The 15133-nt window shown below is 47.7% G+C and overlaps 1 protein-coding gene across 1 annotated transcript in view; it reads left to right on the top strand.

Moving 5' to 3' along the window:
* LOC142817339 (uncharacterized) overlaps window positions 1-9867 on the top strand; it is a 103886-nt gene extending 94019 nt beyond the window's left edge. Inside the window, exon 5 of the mRNA XM_075894374.1 lies at window positions 9704-9867. Within this exon, the coding sequence (XP_075750489.1) occupies window positions 9704-9849 (146 nt within the window). The 3' untranslated portion in view covers window positions 9850-9867. The remainder of the gene's footprint in view (window positions 1-9703) is intronic.
* The last annotated feature ends 5266 nt before the right edge of the window (window positions 9868-15133 follow it).

A 15133-nucleotide genomic window follows, 5' to 3' on the forward strand; every position in this document is an offset into this window, starting at 1 on the left:
GGAATATTACTGTTGCGCATGCCTGGGAAGAAAACGAAGATAGGTGAACATGCTGGCTGCCCCAAGCTGGAGAAAAAAGGAAGGCGACGACACTGCAATCGTCAACCTGTTGGCCGCTCCGTGGGCCCATTTGTTTGTGGATGGTATGGCGACGAGTGACGAAGGCGGGACTTGCTCAATCGAAGCAGCTCTTCTACTATATCTGCCGTAAATTGTCGTCCACGATCACTGATGATAACGTGAGGTAGGCCATGTCGGAGGATAACGTGCTGCAGCAGGAACACAGAAACGTCGCTGGCAGTCGTGGTTGGTATGGTGGCCGTCTCGCAGTAACGCGTGAGGCAATCGACGCATACAATTATCCAGCGATTGCCCTTAGCCGACTTTAGAAAAGGGCCCACGAGGTCAATGCCCACTTGTTGGAAAGGTGTGCTTGGAGGTGGCAAGGGCCGTAGAAAACCAGCCGGAGCAGTAGATGGGCGTCTGTGGCGTTGACACTGCGTGCAGCTGGCCACATACATCTCGACTGAATGTCGCATTGCCGGCCAATAAAAGCGTTCCTTAGCACGGTAAAGCGTCCGCGCAGAACATAAATGTCCAGACGAAGGATCGCCGTGCATAGCACTTAAAAGCGCTGTCCAAAAGTTTTGAAAAAAATGTCACAAAAAAGTTTCATACTGACCAGGCCAGCTCTTCGTACACGTAGGGGAGTTTAAAGGGGCCGCTGAAGATCTCAGCAGCTTAGTAGACGACGACGGTGCCCGGTAATGCAGCCGTCTCAACACATTGCACTGGTCACTCCATGCTCGTCGCCTACGCGAGCCTCGAGACACCGACGACCGCACTTGTTGCTGATTGCACGTCAACTCCGATTCCGGTGCAGTCGAAACTCTTTCGGGATGTCCCGTCCCCTCTCAAGGTCATTTCTTTTTCCTCGAACACATGATTCTCTTTTCAGTACAGGCGTAGAGAAGACGCAGTGGCGCCACTGCTGCGTCGCCTGTCACCGGATGTCATCTTCCTAACACAAAAGCGCCCTTCTTTGGACGATAGTTAAAGCGCGAGAACAAAACGACGACACAGAGACAAGAAAGACACGAAGGACACGAGCGCTAACTTCCAACTGAGTTTATTGCGCAGAGCGCGAAAATATATAAAGGAGACAGTAACCATGTGACAAAAACTGTATGGCACCAAAAACAAAACATGAGTAAGGGGGAAAACAAAAAAACAAAAACCAAAGCACAAAAAAATGCAAAGAAAAGTCTACAAAGAAACGAAACAGAAAAGTAAATGTAATATAACTAAGGTATATAACTCTATCAGCCAGTCCACACTTCCTTGGACGGTAAAGCGCGTAAGTGAAACGAAACTTGCAGTCATTTGTGGCATACCCCCTCCTCAAGAATATTGCTGCGTAATATTCCCGGAAATCACAAACACGCACTTTTCGAGAGCTTTCGGTGTTCCGGTCGTTCACCGATGCGTTTTCTTTTTCGCGCACTATTTCACCGACGTGGGCGACACCGCGCAGAATCCAGGACGCACCGCACTCTACTGTCACACTAAGACGAAAGTCATATCTCGCGCTCTAGGTCGTGGTCAGACACACACGAAAAGAAAATGACAAAAAAGACTGCACACTTCAATTCTAAGGAACATAAGCATTCTCTGATGCCACATATTGAAACATACACACTGTAAGCGGTATAGAAAAGTCCCTTATTGAGGCGTTTTGAAACCAAAGAAAGGAAAACGAATAAAAAATCTGGATGGTCGTTTGAGTGCAGTTTCATTTTCTGCCCGTTCCGCACTAATGCGTCCCATTGGGAAGCAAAAGAAGCTTTTAAGAATATCCCGTCATATTTAGTACGTATGTGTACCATGAGAAGCCTCGAACACAGAAGTAACTTTACGAGAGTCTTCAATGAAGCCTACAATTTCAAAACGTAAATCAAGGTCTCTAAAACAAAGCCTCTTAAATTAGAAGTGCGACAATAAGTTCAAACAGTGGCTCATCTCAGACAAAAACAAATACAAGCAAAACGCTCAAAAAACTTATGAGCAACTCCAAAAACAAGTCAAAAAGTTTGAGCACTGTTTTTCAAAAACTTGTCAGTTGGTGGCGCTCAACTGATGGAGCGTAACTTCCAACTCTAACTCTCACTCGAGGTGGTCGCTCCATCGGAGCTGTTCTAGCAAACCAGGACATCCAAAAGAAAAAAATGAGCCCCGTATCTGCATGTAATCTGCAAATGTCGTCTAAAGACGATAGTCTTGCGTGTGGAGAGAGTAAACAAAACATTTATTTGATGTTCTGCGCAACAAAATCGGTGAATGGCATTCCGGAGGCGCTGCGTTAGAGTGCCTCGAGCGTGCAGTGGAGGCGAACGAGCGCATCAATCACGTCACACGTGAGACATGACCGCCATCTGGCAGTTTCTTTTGGAAAACAAAGCACGTGGCCGTGCGCGCCTGTCTCAGAAGTGATAAGCTGTAGAACGCGAGGCGATGGGTAGGTGCCATCACAACTCGTCTTAGCAAAGCGTTGGAGACACTCCCCGTCCCGTGCAAACGTTGCATGGTAAGCGCTACGGTCCTTAAAATTACTTATGTATGCGTTTCCTAGTAAAAACTACACATGCAGAATATATGCGTGTTGTTATAGTGCTGCAGACACTCGCAATAATTGCTTTTTTATTGACAACTGCACAAGCATGAACGCTCAACCTTGAGCAACATTGGTGGTCGCTGCGAATGGGGTCGGCCGTTTCAAGTCCCCGATGAGAGTGGGCAAACAGACAAATGTACAGACAGACAGACAGACCGACAGACAGACCGACAGACAGACAGACAGACAGACCGACAGACAGACAGACAGACAGACAGACAGACAGACAGACAGACAGACAGACAGACGAAAATTTTTGCGTCGAAGGTCCCCAAGAAAGACTATCGTCTTTAATAACGGCAGCTACACGTACGCCGGTTGTCCGCTAGTGTAATTAATGGTGGTGGTAGTGATTAGAGGACAGGCGAGACGCCTAAATTCTGCAGCCCGTTAGGGAGCACGGCGCAGCGTCTTGTGGCGGGTGCGAAGAGGAGAGGAAAAAGAGAGAAGATAGAAGATAGGAGCTCTCAATCAGCGGAAGGGGGCAACTGTCACAGCTAACACTGCAGCCAGTAGTGTACGAGAGTCCGCTGGAACTTCTCGAAGTGAGGGGCATTTCTGCTCCAGCAGCAGGGCTCTTATTTGAGTTGTGTGGATCCGGGCTGCCCGCCGAGCACTGTAAGGCATACAGCACGCAACGGGTGGTCGGCAGGTAGCGCATCTCCGACCGCACGCAGAGCAGCGAGCAGGGATGCGATGAGGGCGTCCCGCGGGTCCTCAGCAGGCTCCGCGGGTGTAGTGGGTGATGGGCTCGTTTCGAACGGGCTCACCGGTGGCAGGGAGAATTGTCGCGGCGCTGAATTGGGGCGCTGCAAGCCAGGATCCTTCGTGGGGCTCTCGGGAAGGTTCGCGCTTACCGCAGCAGCGTAGGAGCGAACCTCGCGGCTCTCCTCGCGTACTGCGGCCTTGACAGCCCGTCCCGAGAGTGGCGTCGGCGCCGTGGCCAGCAGCGTGACCACTTTCCGCTCCTCCTGCAAGCGAGCACAGGTCGGCGTATCTGCTGGATGCCCCCCTCCGCAGTTAACGCAGTAGGGACGGCAGGAATCGGCGGCCGGGTGTTGGCGGCCGCATCGGATGCAGGCACCGGCATGCGAGCACGCCTCGGACACATTCCCGAAGCGCCCGTATTGCCGGCACTGCAGCGGACGTGGCCTGGCGTGCTGCACCCGCAGTTGCAGTCCACAGAGGGTGACCCGATCAGGTGGTTGGCCGCTCGCGAACCGCAACCGCACCGTCTGCCCTTCCTTGCTTAATGCCAGCACCGAAACAGGCTACACGAGTCCCGCGGCAAGCTCGGAATCCATGAGGTCGCCGTCGACGCCATGGAGGAAGCCGACGCTGCTGTAACAATCTGCAGGCTTCCTGGCAGTGACGGGAACGCCGCTGAGCTCCTTGATGGACAGGAGCTCGGACACGCACGCTGGCGTCGCCGCATCTGCAGCCACGATGTTCCGGCGGTGATTAACACGCACCGCCGTCACACCGAGCCGCTTAGCGAGCGCCGCCGCGAGTGTCAGGTGCGGCGATCCTGTGAACGAGCCGCCAGGAGTGGAGGGACGGTAGAGTACAGTCCCCGCCACTGCAGGATCGGTACCCTGGAGGCATGCCGTCATCGTCGCCTCGTTCTAGGGGAACGGGTCTCCCCGCGCCGTCGCATCGCTCTGCCGCAAGGCGTTCCTTCCTCCTGCGTTCCATTCGGCGAATCTTCGTGCGTCTCTCGTAGTACGTAACCACTAGTGGCACATACCCGAAATAGGTATAACATTTGACCTCCAAGGTGGTGCTGGTGAGAGATTTCTTCTGTGCAATGTTTACCAATAAAAAATAGTGCTCAATGTACATGCGAATGGCTGCTAATGGCGAATGAGAGACAGGAGCATTTGGCTTTTAGTCAACGCGCACGCTGCGATACCCATTAGCAGCCATTGGCATGTACATTGAGCGCTATCGGACAAGAAAGGGTTGCTACATTATACTCGCTGGGTGTAACCTTTTAAGTTTTAGAAAGGTTTAGCGAGCGTTGAGCCGCAGGGCCATGAATACAATGAACTAGTATATACCATGAATGAACTCGGGTGGTTAAAGGTGGGAAGTAAGTACGAAGCGCAAGCCGTAAGAAATTAAAAGCTGAATCCTCCTGTCTCTCATTACACATTAGCAGCCACTGGCATGTACATTGAGCACTATCTGACAGGAAAAGGTTGCTACGTTATACTCGCTGGGCGTAACCTCCTTGGTTTTAGAAAGGTTTAGCGAGCATTGGGCCGCAGTGCCATGAATACAGCGAACTAGTATACACCATGAACTCAAGGTGGTTGAAGGTGGGAAGTAGACCCGAAGTGCAAGCCGTAAGAAAGTGTGCGTGTGCCACCTCTCGTTTAGTCCTTGGAATGTCCACTGAATGGCGGTGCTTCAATATGGGGAATATATGATAAAAAGATGCGAGATGGTGGGACTTGGAGTGTTGAATAGATGGACGAACGGACACACAGACAGATGCATGGATGGACGAATGAACGGACGCAGGGGCGGATGCATGAACGAACGCAGAGACGGGCGCACGAACGGACGCATGGACGGTCACACAGACGGACGCATGGACGGACGAATGCCTCGCCCCTCTCTCCATCATTCACTTCGTGGATATGCTGCCATTTTTTTCTTGCAAATGTGGCAAAACGAAAACACACCTTTCGTTTCGTCGTGTCACGTTTAGGACCGCTCGTTTGCATGGGTTTTCTTACAGCCTTTGATGCTTTCTGTACTTTACCGCGTCTTTTTTCGTTTGGCACATTTCCCTGTGCACTCATTTGGAGCATCTGCTCCCACCAAATCTTGAGCAGTACTAGTCTGATTACTCTGAATGGATGCGCTGTGCGCACAGCCGGGATTATTTCTTCTTCAATCAATGCTACCCTCACTTGAGTACAATTTGATCGGCTTCTGAACAATGAAACAGGATTCCTCGGGGCTGCACCGCTTGCACCTGAAAGGACTACCTGCAACTGTACTGTCCAGTTCCCAATGCACTCCAGCACATGGCTCTGACCTGCTGTTCATGGAGGAGTTCTCACCAGTCAGGCTGGTAGTACTGTGAGCTACATCACCGTTAGCTGTCATGACGACGAACAGACGTGGTGACTGGGCCAAGTCAATTATAGATTACCTTCCTGTATCATCAAGACTCTGCCGGCACAGCCCCTTGTCACCATCACTGAAGCCTTCATAGCTTCTAGGGCCACCACAGGACTTTTGGCAGCTAACAAACTTGGTTCAGTGAAGAACCCCTTGTTCGTATCAGAAGTATTGCCACTAACCCGGCTCCTAACGGTTCAGTGCATTCGGGCTCTTTGCACGTTCTATGCATTACATCTAATGCCTGAAATTTGCACCATCTGCTTTCAATTTTCTCGCGCAATAAGTGAACATAATCAAGGTACGCCTGCACCAACTTGTTCGGCCAGCGTCATTCACAGAACTGGGAATGCCAGAGGCTGAGCGGTGACCCGACTGTGTTGTACACAGTCTCAAGCCTTCTATATTTCTTTGAATTTTCAGCCGGGATTTCTCTCTCTATTGCTCCATTCAAATTCCAAATGGTGTCTATACCTATTGCGTTCTGCATGGCGATCCTCCTTACGTCTTTGTCGTTCTCTTTCGACAAAAATGTACAGCTCCTTTCCTGCAAAACGGAAGGTCTTGCCCGGTTCGATAAGCCTGTCAAACTCCTTGTCGTCCCTTGCTACAAACAGTTCTGACCCACAAAGCAATAACAGGACGGCTACATACAGAACGCTCAGAGCTACGTCAGTCTCACAAACATTGCCACGCGGTCGGCCCGTCCTGTCATGGACGCCAGACAATGTCACACACTTCGGGTGAGGCCTCACCGATTCAACATCGACGTGCGGCAGACTCGCAAGCTTCCATTTTACGCTTCGGCCTGCGATGCCTGAAAGGCCTCGATGTGGTACATCTCAAATTTAAATGCAGGTCGGTCGACTCGTCTTGGTTGCACGTTGTTACGACCGGCCCCAGCATTGGGATTCTCCGAAGGTTTGCGAACCCCTCTGGAAGATCGCCGACGCATTCCCGGGATAGCCTGCACCTGAGACGGCCTTGCAGCCAAGCGAGAACAACGTGACTGTTACGACCGGCCCCAGCATTGGGATTCTCCAAAGGTTTGCAAACCCCTCTGGGAGATCGTCGACGCATTCCCGGAATGGCCTGCACTTGAGACGGCCTTGCAGCCAAGCGAGAACAAAGGTCAACGCACTGGTTTTGCGCTAGGGAACCAAGCAAGAGGAGTTGCGGGGAGAACTGGTTCCTGACCGACTGTGTCGTCGACCTCCACCTCCCCATTCAGACTCTCCCCCCTCACCGGGAGAATTCCGGAATCTGCTGTGCGTTCATGACCATGTTTGGGCATCTTTAGGGCGTCGTGACCATATTTGGGCATCGTGTTAGGTTGTGCCCCTCCGTGTGTTGTGAGGTGTATTTCCCCTCCCTCGTGGCCGAGGTGCCGGGGCCACCGTATTGGCTGACGATGCGGGCAATGCGCCCAGTGTTGGCAACGCGGCGCTATAAAATGCCGAAGACGTTTTGTATGTTCCTCTCTCTTCTCTCTTTGGATCAGTTGATCACTTCTAAACATGTAAATCAATCTCTGTCGTTCGTACGGGCGCTTCTTCTCGCTGAATTGTCGGACGATGGATCCTGCGACGGGGCCAGCTACCGAAAACGAGACCGGCAGGACCCGGAGTCCCAACAACGAATGGTGATGTGTGGACCTGACTGACGCACTCATAGAACAGACACGGACATTTGACTAAACACAAACAAACATTTATTAAAAAAAGGGCAATAGGCAAGAGATTACAAAAAATAACAGATGAAAAAATACTAATACGCCATGAAAAGAACAGCAAAGCAAACTGTGCTCTAAAAGAACACAACGACAGCTACAGACAAAAGACAAATACGCAGAATAATAATGAAATAACAAGATTGAACTAAAACAGATAGAAGGAAAATCTACGAAAAAAAGCTCAGGCTCGCATTCCTGAATTTCTAAGTGCGACGAAGCGCACACAACTACAAATAACTAAAAGCTGGTTAAAAAAAGTCACAAAAGTCACAGTTTTTAAAAAGTCACAATAAAAAGTTTCATATGAACGAGGCCAGCTCTTGGTACACGTAAATTTTGCCAGCTTAGTAGACGACGAGGGTGCCCGGTATTGCAGCCGTCTCAATACATTCCGCGGGTCACTCCATGCTCGCCGCCTACGCGAGACTCGCGACACGGACGACCGCACTTCTTGCTAGCTACACGTGAACTGCCGATTTTCATGCAGTTCAAACTCTTTCGGGACGTCTCGTCCCCTCTAGAGGTCATTTCTTTTTCCTTGAACACATGTTTCTCTTTTCGGTACAGGTTTAGGGAAGACGCGGCGGCGACACCGGTGCGTCACCAATCGCCGGATGTCATCTTCCCAACACAAAAGCGCCCTTCCTTGGACGATGGGGCGCGCAGGCGAAACGAAAATTGCTGTCATTTGTGACAGATAAGTAGACAGAAAATGTAAGAAATAGAAAGAAAAATATGGGAAGAATAAAGAGAGAACTAAACAAAAACAACAAAATAAAAAATGAGACAAGGAGCGAGGAAAGGATAGAAAGCAATAGACAGATCGAAAAAAGATAGGACTATAACAAAATGGAAACAATGAAGACAAAGATGTTTGAGAGAAAAAACCAATTATGAAAGTGAGGAAAAAAATGAAAATAAAGAGTAACATGGGCACGAAGCGGTGTTGTTGCCATGGGGTTTTCGATATCAGTGCGAAGCCACCGAATTTCTTTTACTCCACTTTGATTACTTGCCTACGTATATTTCTTTCCAAGAACATTGGCGGGGCGCGTTGCGTGTTCAGTCAGGATAACCACTGATCATTCAAGGTAATTGACTGCATCGCATGAGAAGGCAAATGCGTGACAGGGAGACCAATAAGATGGGCAAATAAAATTAAGAAGTTTGAAGGTAGAACAAAACTGCAAAAAGCACAAGACCGGGTTGATTGTCGGAATATTAGAGAGGCCTTCGCCCTGCAGTGGGCCGATTCTGTCTAGTCAAGGTGTATATGATGATTTATTTCCTTGCTTTTTATTGCTATGCCTGAATTAGTGCGCTAGTCAGTTCTTTTCTCCTATTTTTTAAAGCCACAAAAAGCTTGTTTCTGTTTCAGGCTGCTTAGGATATCTAGTGGGAGATAGTGTGGTTTTTATTATGTTCAGCTTGGAAGTCCCACTAAAACATGAACCTGTTTGCAGGCTTCGAACCGCACATTTGACAGCAACGAAATAAAGGTGAACACCACGGTAGACCACACAAACACAGCGCCAGCTAGGTAGCTTAAAGCTTAGTTTAGTAAGTCCAGATGGTGTGAGGAGACGTGGAGAGGTAAGAAGTCATGCCAAGAGGTTTTGATAGCGGTTAGCATTATCTAGCGACTGTTGAGGAGACTGGTTATTTGGTGCCAAAAGTCGGAGGCGGAAAACATCGATGGCCGGCCATGTAGAACCCTTAACTTTGTCATGTGGAGCTCACAGTATAGTTTCAACAGTACAGCCTGTTTCCAATGCTGAATCTCGTTTTTTTTTGTTTTGCTTCTCCCCTCTAGAGGGTGACTTCTTTTTTGTCCCCTTCTATACGATATTCGCCCTGCTCAAGAGTTTGTGCCCATGTGCCACAGTCTTCGTCATCTTTCTCATATGGCGCATCAAGTTGCTGTCAAAGCAGTTGGGGCTCGCTTCGCGCAACTTGTAAATATAACTTGTGTACATCTTTTAATTTGAATTACTCTCCCCTCAAAGAAAGCTTGCTCATTTAGTGTCCATTATTATTTGCTCGATACTTTTCATTTTAGTACGCAAAGTAAACACGGTTTCGTAAAGCACGCCGACAGCCCCTAGCTAATTTGAAAGAACCAGTGATATTTATGAAACTGCTGCAATACTTTTTTTTTGCTACAGGAAGAGGCCACTATGAAGTACATATACGGGCGGACAAGTTTGCAATCAAGGAAGGAAAGGAAGTTTTTTCCTCGTGTTTGTCGCTCTACAAATCATATACTTCACAATTGACTGGACCTACTTTAGCATGTACTTATGACTGCTAATAAAATAGAAAAACTTTTTCATTCGTGTGATCATCCAAATAATAAGATAAGTTCATCTCATACGATTCCTTAATCTCGCCGTTATTTTTCGCAACGAACTTTTTTTCAATGTTGTATTTCACACTAAAGCGAGTCATATGTTTATTAGATGAAGTTAATATTGAAAATACATGACTGCAAACACTCTCTGCATGATGTATGTTGCATTGTCATTGTTACTACATTGTTCTACTTTCATTAAAAGTTATAAAACAGTAGATTAAAAGTATTACTTCAGCCCTCAAAAAAAATAAAACTATGGATCGCACACGCCATTTGAACGTATGGTGATATTGTGAAACTGTTCAAAAATTATTTACGGCTGAACTACGCTTTTTATTGCTATAACGTTTTTATTTTTCTAACCCTCGGTGGGGTTTCGCAATCAAGCCACCAGGATGTTCTGTACAAAGCACAGCACAGTGATATTGTAACAATCTCACTACAACATTTTTTTACATTATTTATTAAGGGCAAACTTGGACCCAAAGCTAGAGAAAGTCAGCAAGCAGTTATGAGAGTACTAAAAGACCGTAGTCCTCGCAACTCACTGTCTCGAATGCCGCCTTTCTCCTCTCATCATAGAAGAGCCCTGCAAGCTCGTGCCCTGCAACTAGCCCTGCAAGCTCGTGCGCTTGCAGGGCTGGTCCGTACACTGACGCCAGCCTCACCCATCCCAACGGTGCCACCAACGCTCTGCCCACCTTGAGACGCCTGCTCTGGACTGAGTAATCGTAGTTTTCCCACGCGTCTTATATTCTATGAGTGTGTTGAAGTTTGTTAAAGCATGTGCGCTACGGCTCTCCGTTCAAGCACAGAGGAAGCACCGACCTGGCATTCGTCACGCAGAAGGCACGTGAAAATATATGCCGCAGTCGAGGCGGGGACAGCCTCCTTCCGGGAGGAAATGCGTATATACCTTTTTACGTGTTGCACTCACATAGCAAAGCTTGATTTGAAAATACATACACCACAAAGGAGGCTTCACTTGCTGCAGAGTCCATGTTTCCTCAAGCAGAGAGCTGATAGCTTTCCTTCGTAATCGTGCCGAGATCAGGCTACCTGCAGGAGGCTATACTGTCACCGCACTAGTAAGGATAGGTGGCTGGTGGCTTGCACACATAAGTTCGCAGCGGTGCTTTTAAAGGCGATGAATTTCTTAGCGAACTTCGGCGACTTTGCGCGTATCTATCTATCTATGTATCTATCTATCTATCTATCTATCTATCTATCTATCTATCTATCTATCTATCTATCTATCTATCTATCTATCTAGCCACCTACGACTTATAGCTCTCCTAGCCGTTTCGATAATGGTATTCATACCAAACTTGGTATGCCATACCATGATTGTATGAAGAACATGTTTGATTAGTCAAAACATGAAAATAATGACATGTATGTCATAAATGTCATGCCTTTACAATTCATAGTTCTGCAGCTCTTGCGGTGGTTTCGTTCACATGGCATGTTGCAAAACTGGTACGGTATGCCATGATTGCATAGTGAACACAAGCGACATACCCTAACATGAAAATCATGACATTCGTGTAATGTAACAACATAACTACATGCCAAGCTGATGATACGCTCGCGGCCATTTCGCTAGCGTTACATATATTAAATTTGGTACTACGGTACGTGAATATATGACGAGGGTATGTGACTGGTGCAAAGATGATAAACATGAGATGAGTGTCATGTAACAACATGACTACATGCTACGCTCATGATGCGCTCGCGGCAGTTTCGATAGCTTCACATGCACCAAACTCGTTATTACGCAACGGGATTGAACGACATAGGTAAATGACACGTCCAAACATGAAAATCACGACATGCCTGTCATGTAACAACATGACTACATGACACACTCCTGATGCGCTCGCTGCCGTTTCGATAGCTTTCCATATTATCGCGACGTGCAAAGAATAGGACACAAAGCTTCGTTTCCATGTTAACAGCAAGGCTCTATTCGCACACAAAAACAAGGCGCAAGAGCAGGCGCGCAACGTCGTCTTCCTCGAAAAATGCCAGAGACTGCCGCTCGTGATGCTGGCTTCTTCCTCCTCTGTTGTGCTTACGGCTAATAACCATGACAAATGCCAAATTTTGTATTACGTGACGTCAATGAGCGACGAAAGTATTTCACTGGTGCGAACATGATAATCATGAGATGCGTACGTGTCATGTGAGAACATGAGTACATGCCATATTCAAGGCGCCAATACATTTCGACGTGACGCGGTGCGCGTGCTCACCCGACGTTTATTCCGTCGGATCACGCTGGCGTTGCCACGCCAGGCACTGTTCCTGCCACCTTTCCTTCTTCCGTGGGACCTGCCATACACTCGCAGGCGCGCGCCTTGATGCGTTGCTTTGCCGTATGCGCGTGTCTGCGCGTCCGGCGTCCCTCTGTCCCGAAAAGATGGAGACGCAGTGTTGTCTGGGTAACGCATCGGCGTGAAATGCAGCATGTCGCACTTCGTGCCGGTTGCCGTCGGGCGGCGCCTACGGACGCTGGTCGAGCCGGTCGCACTTGGCGTCCGACTATAGTGTGCTCGCGCTTTGCTAACGTATATATATAGCGTCACTGTCCCCAGCGTCCGCGCGCGTCAACAATACGTTGGAGTTTATTGGGCCCTTCATGATGCACTCGCGGCCGTTTTGCTAGCTTCACATATGGCAAGTTTGGTGTTACGTGATGTCAATGGATGACGAAAGTATATGACTGGTACAGACATGATAATCCTTACACGTGTGCCAAGTAAGAGCATGACAACATACCCCGCTCATAGCGTGCTCGCAATCGCTTCGCTAGCTCCACGTATAATAAATTTGGTATCACGTGACGTGAATAGATGACGAAGGTAAACGGCAGATCCAAACGTGATAATAATGACACCGAAGTCATGTAGGGCATCATTTACCTCCACCTCGTAACGTTGTGCTGATTTTTAGGTGACATATCAACCTTTCTCATTCGTGCTTCGCATATCATCGATTCCAACTGTCCGTGGAATCTGCCATTTTGTGTGTGACGAATGATCGGTGAATAAAATGCGCTGACTTCTGCTCTTTCGTAATAACATATCTGTCGTCAATTGCCGCATAGTTGAACGAAGACTGCCGAACGTTACGATTACTTGCTAGAGAAACGCGATCTGCCATTGCAGGTGATGTTCGCGCTTAGTGACTGTCGGCGTTTTTGCACTAAGCCACGTTTCTTGCGTTTTTATTTGTAAGTGTTGAGCTTCTCACCCGCCTACTACACACTGTCATAGTGCGACTGAATTCATTCTATGGTTCACGCATGCTGGCCGTGGATACTAAAAACAAAGAAGGAAATAAGATCATACTTTTGGGCGATGAGCTAAGATAACTCTAAATACATATGCGCATTTTTTATTCAATTCTCACTAAAGCAAACCTATTACAGCTGAAAATCTAATTGATGTTTAGTGTTTTACGTCCAAAAACCATAGAAGTTTTTTTATATAACCCGTAGACAGTTGATAGGTTTATTCAGAAAACCCACGTGGTGGACCGTGCTTTAGCATGCTTGTTTCAACTACAATAACAGTTTTGAAAGGTGAAAGTTCACCACGAAGTTTTCTCCGATTGTTTATCTGCGTGACAGTCAAGTAACAAAAGTTCCGATATCTGACCAAGTAAAAGTAAGCTTTTTTTTTTCGCAAGCAAATAATTTGTGCTCCTTCCGTCATTCTATTACAACGCCATGAATAGCTCAAGATAATCCTTAAAAACGATGACATTTAGCGCAAAATTATGCGACGTAAGTGTGACGCATGCCATCTGAATTAGTTTTGGCTATCTTGAATCTTTGAAGCGAACCTAAATTTAAGCACTCGGGTGGGCGGGTGTATGTATTTCACACAATGCTAAAACTGGGCACATTGACTCCATTTTTTTCACTTTCTGTTTTTTGAAAGACAGTTTCAGTAACGAATTGCCAGAATTTAAAATATCTCGCTGCAGTGAGACCAGGATCGTACAATGAAACAAATAGCTCAAGCCCCATTAAAGCTCGTCGCATAACTGACAGGCAGCGATGCCGCGGTTAGACACTTAACAACAATGAAAAACTTCGTTTAACACTGAGTCGCTACAACGGTACCTTCACATAATATTCCATAGTCCTCATGTTTGGGACGATTCCAAGTGCTCTAAACGACGTGCTTCAACCATATACGAAGCGGCACCTACATAGAAATGATCTTGGTGAACGAATGGTACGACGACGACAGACACAACTATCGACATGTCCCAGATCTGATCCTATTGCAGTACATACACAGCTGAGCAAGGCCAAATGTCACTGTAGATATAGTGCTAGGCAACGTGCAAGCAGTGAAACTTGCGTTAATTAAGCAGGATAAACCGTCCCTTGAAGATGAGGATGGCGCGTGCGCTCACATGTTAGCCTCATGACGCTAGCAGAAAACGCAGGCAGCAGCAATTCACACCAGGCATGCTCCAGGCAGTGGCTGCCAGATGGTGACTGTGCTTGATATTGGGGTGAATAGCACTCCAGATTCTTGCTATCGTGATCACTTGTTCACTCCAATTGTAGTGGAACTGGGAATTTTTCATGTGCGTTTTAAATGGCACTGAACTGCTTTTCCAAGTGGTCATCGAGTGACATGAGTGTCGACAGCAGCAAACAAATTCTGGAGTCCGCCTTGCTCAAGCGGCATTATATGAAACTCTTGCACGTTTAAAGCCATTTTGTTTCTCGTCCTGTCCAGTATTTTGCAAGCTACTGAAAGAGAGATAACAAGAGCTGAAATGAGATATACGTCTGAGCCTGTCATAGCCTCGACCTAGTGTCATGAAACGCGATCACTTGCCCTTGTTGTGATACCTACGCGCGTCAGTGCTGGTTTTCTGTAACTTTAGCACACTATGGAGCGGGGAACTTGCATGTGGCCCACACATTACGTGGTCAGCACGGAACCAGCCCAAAAGCAGCAGGAGTGTTGCCATGTACACTCCTTGGCAAGAAGCTTGTCTAATCCAAACACTGCTCCTGTTTTACATCAGCTGCCAGCCGATAGCAGCTATCACCTGTTTGACGACCACATCTCACCCGCAACCATTCCGCTGTGCCCGCCGTAGTGCCTGCAAAGACCCTTGTACACCTTGAAGTGCCGGGGATATACAAAAAAGCTAGCCTGTCATATGCAGCCCTCAAGCTGATCTCATTGGACCTTTTGAATACATC

The sequence above is a fragment of the Rhipicephalus microplus genome, chromosome 5, assembly GCF_043290135.1.
Source record: "Rhipicephalus microplus isolate Deutch F79 chromosome 5, USDA_Rmic, whole genome shotgun sequence".
Lineage (NCBI taxonomy): Eukaryota > Metazoa > Arthropoda > Arachnida > Ixodida > Ixodidae > Rhipicephalus > Rhipicephalus microplus.